This window comes from Salmo trutta, chromosome 17 (assembly GCF_901001165.1).
Source record: "Salmo trutta chromosome 17, fSalTru1.1, whole genome shotgun sequence".
Lineage (NCBI taxonomy): Eukaryota > Metazoa > Chordata > Actinopteri > Salmoniformes > Salmonidae > Salmo > Salmo trutta.
Window position 1 is genome coordinate 28801284 of NC_042973.1, and position 15175 is coordinate 28816458.

The 15175-nt window shown below is 37.1% G+C and overlaps 1 protein-coding gene across 6 annotated transcripts in view; it reads right to left on the minus strand.

Moving 5' to 3' along the window:
- Positions 1-15175, minus strand: part of chd2 (chromodomain helicase DNA binding protein 2) — a 38470-nt gene that overhangs the window by 21062 nt on the left and 2233 nt on the right. For 3 of the 6 annotated variants that reach the window (XM_029696391.1, XM_029696393.1, XM_029696389.1), the window contains exons 4-12: positions 14001-14061; positions 9299-11080; positions 8857-8968; positions 4619-4844; positions 3989-4075; positions 3679-3740; positions 2867-2986; positions 524-700; positions 305-438 (exon numbers count right to left, since the gene is read on the minus strand). In XM_029696391.1, the coding sequence (XP_029552251.1) occupies positions 305-438; positions 524-700; positions 2867-2986; positions 3679-3740; positions 3989-4075; positions 4619-4844; positions 8857-8918 (868 nt within the window). In that variant the 5' untranslated portion in view covers positions 8919-8968; positions 9299-11080; positions 14001-14061. The other 3 variants (XM_029696390.1, XM_029696394.1, XM_029696392.1) reach the window with 3 other exon arrangements.

The window sequence follows — 15175 nt, forward strand, 5'->3', positions numbered from 1 at the left end:
CTCTTTCAACACCAGAGGGTACTATAAAGCAGGATCAATTAGTTATCCAGCTAACTTTGATAAACAACCACAAATAATTGATATTCTGGTTTATTAAAAAAAAGAAACTTAGATATGAGTTTTCATTTGTTGAATCAATTAGACCATGCCCATTTCAAGCCTATCAGAATATTTAGGCAAGTTATCTGGCTAACTCCTTGATCCTGCTTTGTAGTAAACCCTTCTGCTGGCAATGTCTATCTAGATGGGTTAACACAATACAAGTGAGATACCGATAATAAGACACTAAGTGAGGATACATCACCTCCTTTTTTGCCTGTCCTGGTATCCATGATCTTCTCAATGGTCTCGCTGTCATCTTCCGGCTCCACCTCAGCTCCCTCCATCTCTATCAGGTCGTCAGAGTCCGTCTCAAAGTCATTTTGGTCCTCCTTGTAACTGGCACAAACCAACACAATGCATGTCATGCACAGTAAACAATTTCCTTCAGATTTTATATTGAACAAGTGAAACATTGACATACCTGACTTTAGCAGACACCCTTCGCCGGGTTTGTCTCTTTGGGGTATCTTCGTCATCATCATCGTCGTCGTCATCATCATCATCATCATCATCCTCCTCCACAGATGACTCTTGTTTCCTGGTTTTCCTTCCCTTTGGAGGCTGCGGTTTTTTGACTGTAGATGATTTGTTCTGTGGTCTGTAAAATATTGAGTCAAAAACACACGTATACCACTTCTAACCACACTGCAAGACAGCCTACTTACTAGTTTTCCTCTAACAGCTCTAGCTGACTATAATCACTCCTAGCAATCTGACTCACACCAATGGCCTTGAGACAGCTTTCAACCCTCCAACCTCAGCAATATTAATAATTTATTGTTGATAGGTTTACAGGTGAATTTCTTTAATTGCCTTTAGAATACCAAGTGATCAATGGGGGAAATCCTAAAGCCAACCCACAAAAGGGAGAAAAAAACAGGACAGTACAAAAATATTTAATGTATAGTGCATCTGGAAAGTACTTTTTCCACATTTTATTATGTTACAGCCTTATTCTAAAATGTATTATAAATTGTTTTTCCCCCTCAATCGACACACAATACCTCACAGTGACAAAGCAAAAACAGGTTTAGAAATTTTTGCAAATGTATTACAAATAAAAAAACTGAAATATCACATTTACATAAGTATTCAGACCCTTTAGTCAGTACTTTGTTGAAGCACATTTGGCAGCGATTACAGTATCGAGTCTTCTTTGGTATGACACCACAAGCTTGGCCCACCTGTATTTGTGGAGTTTCTCCCCTCCTTCTCTGCAGATACTCTCAAGCTCTGTCAGGTTGGATGGGGAGCGTTGCGTCAAATCTATCTTCAGGTCTCTCGAGAGAGATGTTCGATCGGGTTCAAGTCCGGGCTCTGGCTGGGCCACTCAAGGACATTCAGAGACGTGTCCCGAAGCCACTCCCGAGTTGTCTTAGCTGTGTGCTTAGGGTCGTTGTCCTGTTGGTAGGTGAACCTTCGCCCCAGTCTGAGGTTCTGAGTGCTCTGGAGTAGGTTTTCATCAAGGATCTCTCTGTACTTTGCTCCGTTCATCTTTGCCTCGATCTTGACTAGTCTTCCAGTCCCTGCCGCTGAAAAATATCCCCACACCATGACACTGCTACCACCATGCTTTGCCGTAGGTATGGTGCCAGGTTTCCTCCAGACGTGATGCTTGGCATTCAGGCCAAAGAGTTCAATCTTGGTTTCATCAGACCAGAGAATATTGTTTTTCATGGTCTGAGAGTCTTTAGGTGCCTTTTGGGAAACTCCAAGCGGGCTGTCATGTGGCTTTTACTGAAGAGTGGCTTCCGTCTGGCCACTCTACCATAAAGGCCTGATTGGTGGAGTGCTGCAGAGAAGGTTGTCCTTCTGGAAGGGTCTCCCATCTCCACAGAGGAACTCTGGAGCTCTGTCAGAGTGACCATCAGGTTCTTGGTAATCTCCCTGACCAAGGCCCTTCTCCACCGATTGCACAGTTTGGCCGGGCGGCCAGCTCTTGGTGGTTCCAAACCTCTTCCATTTAAGAATGATGGAGGCCACTGTTCTGTCTTGGAGTTCAAGGAACAATTCCTTCGACCTCATGGCTTTGTTTTTGCTCTGATATGCACTGTCAACTGTGGGACCTTATATAGACAGGTGTGTGCCTTTCCAAATCATGTCCAATCAATTGAATTTACCACAGGTACAAACATCTCAAGGATGATCAATGGGAACAGGATGCACCTGAGCTCAATTTCGAGGTTCATAGCAAAAGGTCTGAATACTAATGTACATTTATTTTTAATACATTTCTAAAAACCTGTTTTTGCTTTGTCATTATTGGGTATTGTGTGTAGATTGATTAAATAAAACATTTTTCTCAGCTATTTTAGAATAAGGCAGTAACATAAAATGTGTAAAAAGTCAAGGGGTCTGCATACTTTCCCAAGGCACTGTAGCTGATAATGTTAGCGAGCCTTCATCAGAACATAATTTTGGTTGACTTTAGGATTTTTAACTGTTCTTTTTTTGGTCATCCTTCTGAGTCTAAATGCAAATATTCACTGCAATATAACAATATAGAATAGTATAATGTATATCATAGTTGATACAACATATTAAATGCACAGTAATAAATACACAGAAGAACATTTTGAACAATTATCAGATTGGAATTGACAGATTTCATATTTTGTATGTGACTGAAGGCTAAAAAGAAACCCAGTCATACAGCACTTTCAGACCCAAAAAAGCACTACAATAGACAGTTTCTGATCACACACAATGGACATGAAAGTGGACAGATTAGCTGTCTGAAGGCCAGGCTTCACTACACCCTTACCTTCTAGCAGGAAGTCGTCTGGATCTAACTTTTTTCTCTTCCTGCTCACTGTCTGCACTGCTGGCATCCTCCTCATCATCATCATCATCATCATCCGATTCATCACTTTTCCAGGTATTTCTTACAACACAGAAATACCACAAGTTCACCCATTTGGGTTTATTAATGCTCTACACCGGGCTTAGGATGCTCTGGTTAGCAAGATTTGATCAGATAACTAAGCATAAAGTAAAGTTCTGAAGACCACCTCAGTCTTGCTGTCTGAATCTCCTAATGAGCCACTTTAGACAAGCACAAACATCCACATATGCATGAAAATGGCAAGGACAGAATCCAGAAAATGTTTGGAAAAAATTATGACAAATACAAATGCCACTGAATTGAAAGATCAAACCAAATATATGTCTTGCACTTAGATCCAGATTGTCATGGGATACTATGGCTATATTTTCATGATATCAAGCAAGAATGTGATCCAAGGTTATGGAAGAGAGTCTAATTGGATGGCAGAAAGTGCATTTTGGAAGCAAAAAAAACAACATGGATTGCCAGTAATGCAAACATGTGCTACAGATAACGAACGTCATCTATGGCATTTGTCTGTTTTACTAACCCATTTACAATTGATTTGACAAGTAGACCTAAGTCATGATTCAATTGAGTTATTGTACAAATAGCCTAACTTTGAACAGAATTTGGCACAACATAGAAAATTAATCCCATGACATGACATATTTAAGTGGATAAGAATAAATCAAAATCGAGAAGAAAATAAAACTGAAAAGTACAAATCTAATAATCTCAATACTCACTCTTTCTTCTTCTGTCGTGGTGCTTTTCTTTTAGGACTTTCACCTTCGGAGTCACTGCTACCCTGCAAGTGTTTTGAAATTGATTACATCTCAATGAGAGATTAGGCTTTGCCATAAGGGGTTGCAGCTAAATCGACCGAGACACCAATAAATCCACATGACATACACTAGATGGTGAAGCTTCTGCATATGAAAACCCCTTTGGGGAAAATTGACATTTTCAGTGGGGTCGGACTTTCAGTACGTGGATTTGTTTTTTAAGCATTTCCATTCAGCAGTATTTCAGTAGATTTCATGTTGCACTTCTTACCCCAGCTCCAATATTGAGACGAGCAGGTTCTTGTCTACTGCGATTTGATCGCCTGACCCCATAGACATCTGGATGCTCTTCCCACATCTGGAATCAAATACCAAATTGGATCATCGCATCCTTGCCATTTTCAGTTTCCAACCCAATTGAGACAGGACTCCCTTTCTAAATATGCAGTGTCCATGCATAAAAGCTGTGGTGTGTAACTGATGGCGCGATATATCCCAGAGCCGACTTGGTGAAAAACCTGTTGATGTGCACTTGTGGGCACTTAACCCTAATTGCTCCTGAATCTGAAGACGCTCTGGATAAGAATGTCTGCTAAATGACTAAAATGTAAATACAGTACATGTCTTCTTCCGGCCTGGTATAGAAAATCTGATTTACAATTTAGAAACCATCAGACAAATAATCATCAGGTAAATAATGGTATAACCAAATATGGGGAAAGTGGGATACCAAGTCAGTGGTACAACTATACCCATTCAACTGAAATGGTGCTTACATATTTGCATAGACCACAGACTTGGCATTGGGCTTCAATTTATTTCCAAATCCGCAACGGCCTTTCAGCCCTGCATAATATAACTCAAGCAAACTAGTTTGCAGTACAGGCCTTGCTTTGTTTACCTTCTTCACATCTGACAGATTGTCTTTCTTTTTAACTGGTTGTCTGTCCTTGACCTCTGCCGAGGCCTGCTGGGATTCACTCTCAGACCCGGACTGGCTCCCAGATTCAGAAGAGCTGTTGGATTCTCCTGAGTGGTGCAATCTTCTCCTCTCCCTGCCCTGCTCACTCTCCGACTGACTCCCAGACTCCAACCCAGAGTGGTTCGATTCTTCTGAGGCCGAATTGCTATGGCATCAAAAATTTGGAATTTCAGTCTAAAACATTACCACATTTACTTAATATCATCCCTTTATAGTGCTGTACTTTCATTTGGTAAGCTATGCAAAGATTTCCCTTTTCAATAACAAGCCCATTTCATTAATGGTTTCTCCAATCTCCCACCTAGTGTTGTCAAACACTGATTTGGCTCAACAAATTAAGATCACTTTATTATTCAAAATTGTACACAAGGGCCAAAGGAAATTTGACTTCCCCTTTATCCTAACACCTCTGAAAGACACACATTCAGGTTGGAGCAGGGGACTGCCACACTGGGCACCCATGGAGCCGTTGTTGTGGGGTGTTAATTAAGCACCTTGCTCAAGGGCACAACAGCAGCCAATGTCATCTAGAATTTGTGTGTAGGAAGTTAACAGAGGCTTATTTCACAAAGTAGAAAAAGTTGGAGAATGTGTAACATGTTTTCTAAGTGAATGGGGTTCCTGTAGTACTGAAAAGACTACACACAAAATGCTAATGCCTTTAGGTGGAAAGGAAACATCATTATATCACCATAGAGTGCTCAGATTAACTTTGTCATAACAAGACCACTCTCCATGCCAATCCAATCCTCTTAAAACAGATCTTTAAAAATACTTCCATAACCCCATGCAGGAGAAATTGCTGAAAGCCACACAAGTGCTTCTCAATCTGGGATGTGTTTTATGTCCATACTATTATTGTTATGTTAAAATCTTTTCACAGTATTTAAAAGTTGCCCACACTAAAAATATCTTTGCATTCATTCAATTCCTAACATAGCCTACAACTTTTCACAAATAACCATTACTGTTTTAAAACAGTAGAGGGCGCCAAATAAGTCCTATGGTAGCAAGTGCCACATCAGTACATACATAGGGCCAACAGTGACTCCACCAAACACGAAGCTCCTACTGAGATTCTATCCAAAAACCAATTATAACATGAAGTAATATTCACCTCAAGAGCACATCATATTATTTTGTCAATGCAAACATTAGACTACATTTAACTAATGTATGTAAACCATGACAGAACCATGCCCTGATACAGTCAAAACACCGCACATTTTTAGCAATCTAACCAAAAAATGGCATATTCATACTGTACTTTACCGTGAAAATGTTACATACAACTAAAAAAGATTAGAAGAAATTTCAACATTATTCAATTTAAATGGAATGTCTTTATTTAATGAAACCAGAACACATTAATCACTAACATATAAATTATTACAAGAGTGTAAACCTGTATATGCCCCATACGAACATGGAATGTGCAGTACCTTGAACAGACTACAGGGGGTACCCACATCCAGCATTATTCAATTTTCAAAATAGATCATATCCAGTCAGCCTACCTTAAAATGGTTAAAACATGGAGCAGGCTGCACCAATAGAACAAAAACAATCCCTTCATTTGTAGCCATACTTTATTACCTATGTTTAGTCACTTATGACAGTATTTATGCATATAACTACAGCTATTCTATTAGTACATAGATGTATATTTTCAAATTAAATATTAACTATAAAAAAAAATCTAACTGATTAAATGTTTATATAACCATTCAGATAAGAAAAATTAAGATACATTTCTTATTGTGATATCAAAAGCTAATGAATTGTGATAAAGTTATTGTAATTTATTGACCAGTCAGTCACCCAGCGACAAATGCTCAAACCCCCACGAGCAAGTGACTCCCTTCATTGAGTCTGAGGTTAGACATAGGCGGGACAAAAAACTGAAGTAAATGATTACAGGCTGGTGGGTTGCTAGGTGAGGAATGAGCCAATCCAAGCTCAAAATAAAAGCCTCTCTTGACCTTTGAAACACTTCCTGTTCCCCTTTCCTGTAGTTCTGAGCACACTTTTATTACAGAAAGTACAAAACAAGAGCCATTTTGTGAATTAAAAGTGGACTCCACTTCATGCCCTGTATTTCAAAATAATATTTATTGAAGTGATCTGCTCTCCCAGTGTCTTTTGCTTACGTGTGCTTGAAAAGTAGTCCTCTATCAAGACGAGAGCAGTCAAAAGTGTGGTAGAGGATTAGTATTTTGAGGGAGACTTTGGATAAAATGTGCATGGTTACTAAAATGGCTGCCAACAGGATAGCAAATGCACTACACAGCCTTTAATTGTGTGACAATGTCTTCATGTCATGTATGTGCATCATTATCAATTGAATTAAAGGCTATGGGCAGTTAAGCTGAAACATTTGCATGGTTTGACAATCTAAAACCAATGCAATACTTCTCTCTTGAAGAGAAACCCAAACAGGACTGTAGTTGTAGTCATCATGTAGGCCTATGGTAAGAAATGTAAGCCATGTAATAGGTGACAACATGTTGGCCCCATCAGGCTTTAATTACGATATCTAGTCACCAATTATACATAGGCCAAAATAAGACAGTTACTTCCGTGACTGAATTCTAAAACTATCAGAGATGTAAGAGGTGTTAGCAATGTGCACTTACCATCCCCCATAGAATGAAATGATTTCACTATGATGGATAAGCAGATATTATGTTCCACTCAAGATTACCATGATTTTGCAAGCAAGAATGGTTATTTGACATAAGTATGCCTCAAAATAACCTGAGCACATGTATAACTTTTTTATTGATTATAATAAATTACATTGTTTTGTGTTCCAACACAAACAGATAATACATTTCAATCATTTGAATCCCAACTTCTGTATTATTTTACAAATAAAAGTATAATCTAATCACTCAAGTTGTTGAGACCATGAAAACATCTGCAATACATGACATTTACCATCTTGGCACTTAGCTATTAGCCTATTCCATGGTATCAGAATATAAGCCCCTCTTGTCACAAATACAGGCACAGCTGAAAAACGGGCTACTGTGCATTGAGGACATCACTTAATTGAATCAGCTGTCCTATCAAATCTGAAAATGTAGCCTAATAGAAAAGCCTAATCTATAACTTATGAGTGAACACCAAATCTGTGCAAATTGTAGTATGTCAATGGTTAGTCTGATATGTGTACCAGTGAAGATCACTTCAGAAAGAGCTACATCAATGCCAATAACCCCTCTGAAATTGTTCTCTGAATGACATCAGAATGCATACTTTTTCAGTATATACACCTTACCTAATAACTATTTCAAATGGCTATCCATAAAACATGTAAAAGTTAAATACATTTACAAGAGGACCGACTATCAGTGAAGCCGGTTTCAAAAACAGGCCTACAATAATAGAGGCTCCATTTCTTATGGACAGAAGCCTGTAACAAACGAAGTTAACTGAAGACAAAATATCCAGGAGGTAAATAGATCTACAACAGCCTAAATAGAAACTAAAATCTAGTGAACATTCAGTCGTGATTGACTGTATGGCCTACTATACATTTAACAGTTCTCATTCAAATAATGCACACTTTATAATTCAGGCTACCCACATTTAAGCTTACTAAAACCAATATTGTCAACTGTTTCAAATGATGACAAATGCGTCTTTAAACTTAACTACATTGTTGCCAATGCAGAAAAAAAAGTTGTATAGCGCCTACTGGATATTTATTTTAATACTTCCCTTCAGCCACACATGCTGTTAACATGAGTAAATTAGAATTCTAAAACGTTTTAAAAAAAGAATACGCGTTGCATGTTCAAATGGTGCAATGCAGTATCGACTAATATGACAAGGTCATATCACATTGTAACGATGGAACAACAAACATTGAAATCATGCATTTGTTCTTGGGAAAAAGGCCAATTAAACTTATTCTAGGTTGTATACATGTGGGTAAAGATGCAATAACATGGGCCTGAAAGTTCAGTCTTTAGTGTAACAAAATGCTAGCAAAATTAGGGTGTGGCTATTAAACAAGACCAAGGTCATTGGTTTGAAACTGGTACAAATCGTTAAAACTATGTAACAAATGTGTCCACAGGCGATCAACCATGCTTGTCAAGGTAAACAATGAAAACAGATGTCAAAAAAGTGAAAATAGATGATCGTACCTTGATGCATTGCTTTGAGTCGAACCTTCATCTTCTTGCTTTTTATTCTTATTCTTCATCATCGTTTTAACTTGAAAACGTTGGATTTGATGATCTTATGTGCTGGTATTTGCTGTCAAAAGTTAGAAGAGTGATGAACTATCATAAAAGTCCCATAAGATAGTTTTTCTCAGAGGACAGTAAAATCCTTGACGTTACGAAATAAGACAACGTTGTGGTAGGCGTTTAAATTGGATATATATTAATATATAAATTATCGATGAATAAATGACAACTGATGACATCCTGTAATTAAAAAGCCAAGTGTTGAGAATTACAATTAGATCCACCGACCGAGCCACATGCACTAATTCTAACTGCGTCATCAGACAAAGGACGACCAAAATGTGATAAATAAATAAAAATTAAATCGATTGTAGGCATTATAAAAATGTAAACATACCTATTCCATGTACAGTAAGGTATAATGAAGTATTAGAGTCACATCCGCAAAGTAGGCTATAGACTATATAATACTCATGACCAAAAAAAGGTATTAAAAAAAAAAAAGTTGAATGAAAATAAACATTAGGGGGGAAAAACATTAATAGGATATTGAAGCGTCAACACAAGTGATCGTGATACGAAAGGCTAGAGCTCTTCACAGAGCACACGAAAAATGGAGGCGCGCCATGGCTGCCAGACCTAGGCAGAGAAGACAACGGCTCGCGCATACACTCAGTAAAACCGATATACACGACGAAAAACTAATGAAATAAAAGCAGTAAACCTAATCTACTGTTCACCATAGTACTAGTTTTTATTTTAAATAAAAAAATATTCATAGAGCGGCATATTCCAGCTTGATTTCATGAAAAAGAAAAGGGCTGACGAAAGCCCAATGAATTGTTCCCCTTCCCAAGGCTCATCCGCCATCTAGAGCTCCTTCCTAGCTCTGAAAGCTTTGCCTTTGATTGACGTTATTTCCATTTACCCCACACTCAGGTGATGTCCCAAAGTCCCACCCCCTTTATTTTCAATAAAAACGGCAAACCTATATTACATTTTTATTTCATAAAAAGTTGCTTCACTTCAAGAGGATAGCCTTAGTCTTTGCCAAAGTCATATCCATATTTTTTTTATCAATAAGAGAGTTATATTTGTACAAAAAAAAATTAACACTAAGACCCATCACTTCCTGCTCAGACAGGAAGTATGACTTCAGGAGCCATTTTAGAGGCAGAGCCTTGGCCACCATTTCAGTTCTTGCCAAAAGCTCTGTTTTAAATGTGTATTATGTAGAGCTATGTAGAAATGCAGAGTATAACTGTATAGATTAGCCAGCCCCTACACCATGTAATGCGCTGATCACTAGAAGCCATACCCTTTCATTTGACTTCAGTATTTAAAAAAAAAATAGATATGTTTGCCAATTACGAGTCAGCTTGTGAACACAGAACAGTCCTACAAAAAGTGTAGAAAGTAATAAACTGGTCAATTAAATTAACCAGGGATATAAATAGTAAAAGAAAGTTGCTACATTGTTAAGTATTGCTCGTAATGGAGACAAGAAGCGTAAACGCTTGAGCAAAAAAACCTTAGCGTAATAGGTGTAAAAGTTCACAAAATAAAAAGTTGTGTAAACTATTACTTGCGTTTACCCTCCAATTCCTCCGATCTTATTTAAAGTTAGTAGGCCTAATTTAGCTAGCACTATTAAATGTCAATTTAGATTGTACAAGGCAAATGTATCATACCTTCCAGTAAACAGGAGTAATCGGAAGCCCCAGAAAATACCAGAAACTTGATTACATTTGAGTAAAATTGATTCAGTTGGAGAGAATTTTCACATTTAGCGAAAAGACAATAGTCTTGTAACATTCTTGAGTAGCATATTGATCAATGAAAGAAAGTCAGAATAGTGAAAATTGCAATGTTTTATTTAACATAAATAACATCCTATTAGGAAATCACAGAAGTAGAAAAGTAGTGTAACTGAATTCAGTAAAGGAATCTATTACAATATTCAAACAATTGACTCCAAAGAATTGCCAGCACATCCAAAACACAAGAGTCCATGTCAAAGTTTTCAAAGTAATTCCAATTGATGCATCTTATCCAGTAAAATAAAATCTTGAAAAGTCCATACAGTCAGCTTTTCAAAAATCCAATTAGCTCCCAAATCAACGCCACCATCTTGATGACAAAGCAGTTGTCTCCACTTCAATGTCCAGTAGAATGGGGTCTTTAATGGAATTAAGAAAAAGGAAATGAGTCGAAAACCCCAATTACATTTAATTAGGACTTCACTTTTGTCCTAACCCATCAGTTGGAATTTGCCTGCGAAAATAGCTTCAACACCACAAAAGATTCCAACTCCAATGCTCAATAGCTAGCTGAAAGTCGAGTTGGTAATGAAACCCAAAGTTAAAATGTCTGTATCATAGCAGTATGCAGTGACAAATATCGCAATTCAAATAAATCCCCCAAAATCCAGAATGTTTACCTAAGAGCATTAAGGGCTGAATCCTTACTACCCATACAAATTTGTAATATGCAGACAGATTGGACAAAGTGTGAATATAATTGGAAGATTCAGCCCTATTCGCCCCAAATGACCTTGTGCCCATGATTTTCAAATATGAATGTTTGACAATTAAGTGAATATTTTTGGGGGATGGAACACTAAAAGTAATGCAAGTCAGCTGTTCAAATTTCCACAAAAGCAATCATTTAAAACCTTTACATATCTATGATTCTCACGAGTGTTTTAACGATAAATCTAAAGTCAAATATTATTATGCTTCGTTCACATGTTCCCCGGAAGTAGGAAACTCAAAACTACCTGAACGGGGAAACATTGGGAGTACAACGACTATTTCATACTTGGGCGCTCGTTATGATTGGTTTTGGATGTCGGAAACCCGTAATTATGTCAATTCTGGGAGCTTTCCAGAGGTATCCCAGTCCCAAATTTCCGATGATTCCGAGAGCACATGAACGCAGCATTATGCAATTTAATAGCAAGCATTCAACAAATTTTACAGCTGAATAATTTGAAAACAACAAAGACAAAACAGGAAATACAGGTGAAAGCTAAGCAAATGGAATGTTACAAAATGTCTGTTAATCAAAACATATTACAGATCAGTATAACTTATCATTTTAGCATGGATAATGTAAAGTAGTTATTTATATCTGACAAATCAAAATCATTCATACAACCCATGGCTTGTGATCTACTTTTGGGATTACACTATGTTCATTAGAATAGATATACAATAAGGTGGTGACATTAATTTGATAGGATTTATTATTATTTTACTGTCAAGCTAGGCGAAACTACTTAAACTGCCCACTAGGGGGTTCACAGGAATCAAAGTGAGCACACGCTGGCATGAGTTAATCTCATAATCCACTTTTGGCCAATTGACATTGATGAACTATTAGAGTTGTATCTAAACTACTGCTGCTTTATTTGTTAACGAAACACAAAACTCCAACAATAGTAATCATGCATGGAGTTAAAATGCATAAAATATGCTAAATGTGCTTCCTCTGCATGCACCCTGCCTCAAACTTCCACACATGACCAGCAGAGATTCACCAAGGAAGAGAGGAAATCACAAAAATGAGAATAATCATTTTAATAAGAACGAGAATAATAAAAAGTTCTCAAAATCTATTACGCATTCACATGAGCCAAGAACCAATAGAGGCAGGTTCCGACCCAAGATGTCAGTTCATGACCAACAAGTGAAAAAAAAGTGAGGATTTTGAGGATCCTGCCAAGAAAACAACTGAATTATTACGAGAAACCATCTCGTATTCAAAGTACAAGGAAATATCCATTGGGCCTTCAGTTTGAAGTTCTAATTTAGGGGACATGCAAAGAAATCCATTAGTAGAGGTGGGTTGGGTCTAATTAAGACAGCATTATTTCGCATTTCACCTTTTTACTGAAGAAAAAAAGACAGCATGGCCTAAATGTGACCGTTTGACTTTTAGAAAAGTGAAATTCCTCCCGAATAAGTCAGAAAATACTGAATCATAATGGTAGTAGTAGGTAGGTTACTTTATTATCCCAAATAGGAAATAGGTAGAATAGCATAATGCAGTAGTCTATGTATTATGTCAGAATACACTGACCAAGTGAAAAAAAAGGAGCTTTAATCTATTACGTTTAAAATTAAAGGTGATAATGAAAGAAAAGAAAAAACACTGGAGGATAAATTTGGGCAGTTGTGAATAATTATAGTATATGTTGACCTGGCATAGGCCACAGGCAAGAGAATAATCAGGGAATATTTGAAAGTTGGAAGAAAGCTTCTTTAAGCATCAGGTGTTATCAACAATGAATGGCAACTTCCTGGATCTAGGGGAAGTATGAGCATATTTGAAGTACAGCTTTAAAGGGCGAGTCCTTTACGTATCATACGCTAGCGTACCTGAAGACTTTGTCATTGCGCTTACGCTAGTTAGCATTGGCTGGCGAAACTAGCTCCAACTTCCGTCATACTTCACACAGAGGCATAAAAATGGTATCCACAAGTTCATTGGACGCTGGGTAAGTAGAAAAACAGAATCTTGCAGTATCCCTTTAAATCATTGTGATAAAATAGGATGCCCTTGTAACAGGGCTTCATATACCAAAGTAAGAGATTAGTAACTTTAAACTGATTTAGCTTAATTTGAAGTGTCTGTTCAGTGGCATGCAACAATGAGTGATAAAAAATAAGTTATAATTGTATTTTTATTTATTTTTTAAATAGGGTCAACTTTCACTGGAATATACATATTTTAATAACACTGCAAGAAGAGGTAGAATGTGATGGTGGTAGATCTCTGTTGATCTCAATTGGTTAAAATCAGTTTTCCAAATTATACCACATCACTGGGAACCCTACTCCCATTAAATAGGCCTAGCTCTGGATTGTTATGGATGTTAAAGATCAAGTACTATGTTTAAGGCCCTGTGTTTTGGGCAAACATGACATGCCTGGATTTTAACTTTTATTTAAAAGTTATGTTACTTCAATGTTATTAAACAGAACTTAATGTTTTTCTAAGAAATTGATTTAGTACAGAGTATTGACATTACATTTACAGCAGACATTTGAAGAAACATTCCATTTGTTACAGCACACAACACAGACTAGACTTACATAGCTGTCTTCTTACTTCATGGGGAGGGAATGGAACAGGCAGCCAGTCCATGTCTTGATTCTGTAAGGGATAAGATGAGAAATTAGGTGACCATCAAATACACCAGACCACAAGTTGTTTCATGAATACTCACTCATACTGGCCAATTATTTGAAAATGTGGTCTCTCGGAATGGAGTTCCTCATCTAGGCTTTTACTTGAATACCGTTTTTGCAAACCAAAATACAAGTTCCCCAAAATGTGATCTCTCACGTGATCAGGTTTCCTAGTGCTATGCGTTATGCTCAGTTCAAGTAGTGCAGAAGTATAAAAAAAAAATATGGGTTCCTGACTTTAAAAAAAAATCTATGACCCCCAAGATGCCATTACAAAATTCTGCAACCCTAGTCTACGAGTTGTGACATTATATTACAGACCTTTCACCTTTTCAACCAAACAAATCATTTACAGATTTTCATCAAACATGTGTATTATCAATTATTATGATAACTGTGCTTCATATTAACAGAATACAACATGGCATCTTCTTGATTGGTAATATTGCCAATTTGACCAATTTAGCAAGCTAGCTAGCTAGCTAACTTAAGTTAGCTTATTAGTATTACTTACTACATTATCTCATTCAACCAGAAACATTCTAACTGATAAAGAACCTGAACAGACTTAAGCCATATAGCATCTTAACTGGTAAATACTAGCTTCCAAGGAGCACTTGAACACAAGGATAATACTACTTTTACGATAACGATCATACATTTTAGGCCTAGACAAGATTGAGTTGAGCCAAATTAATAGGCATATTATTAAAAGCCCTTTAATTTCCGATGTTCTTTACTTGTCCGAGATCATTTCTTTACTTACCCATTGGCTAGCTAGCCATTTTTTTCGTACTGATGTATGGATGTCAGTTAGTTCTCCCAAAGAGGATAAATAGCATTTTTTACAAGCACTTAACAGAGACCTTAGCAGAGAATCAAATTCCAAAAATAAGTCAAACCACAAAATGTGAACGTAACATAATCTGCGAAGATTTGAAGCAGCATCATGGTAGCAATAAGAGCTAACTTTAATAGTGAATAATATTGCCCTCTTGTGGTCTTAACAAGCACAACACTGCCCACAAGTGTGTTCAGCGATTTTTTTTACGTATTTATTCATTTTAAGAAATGTTACC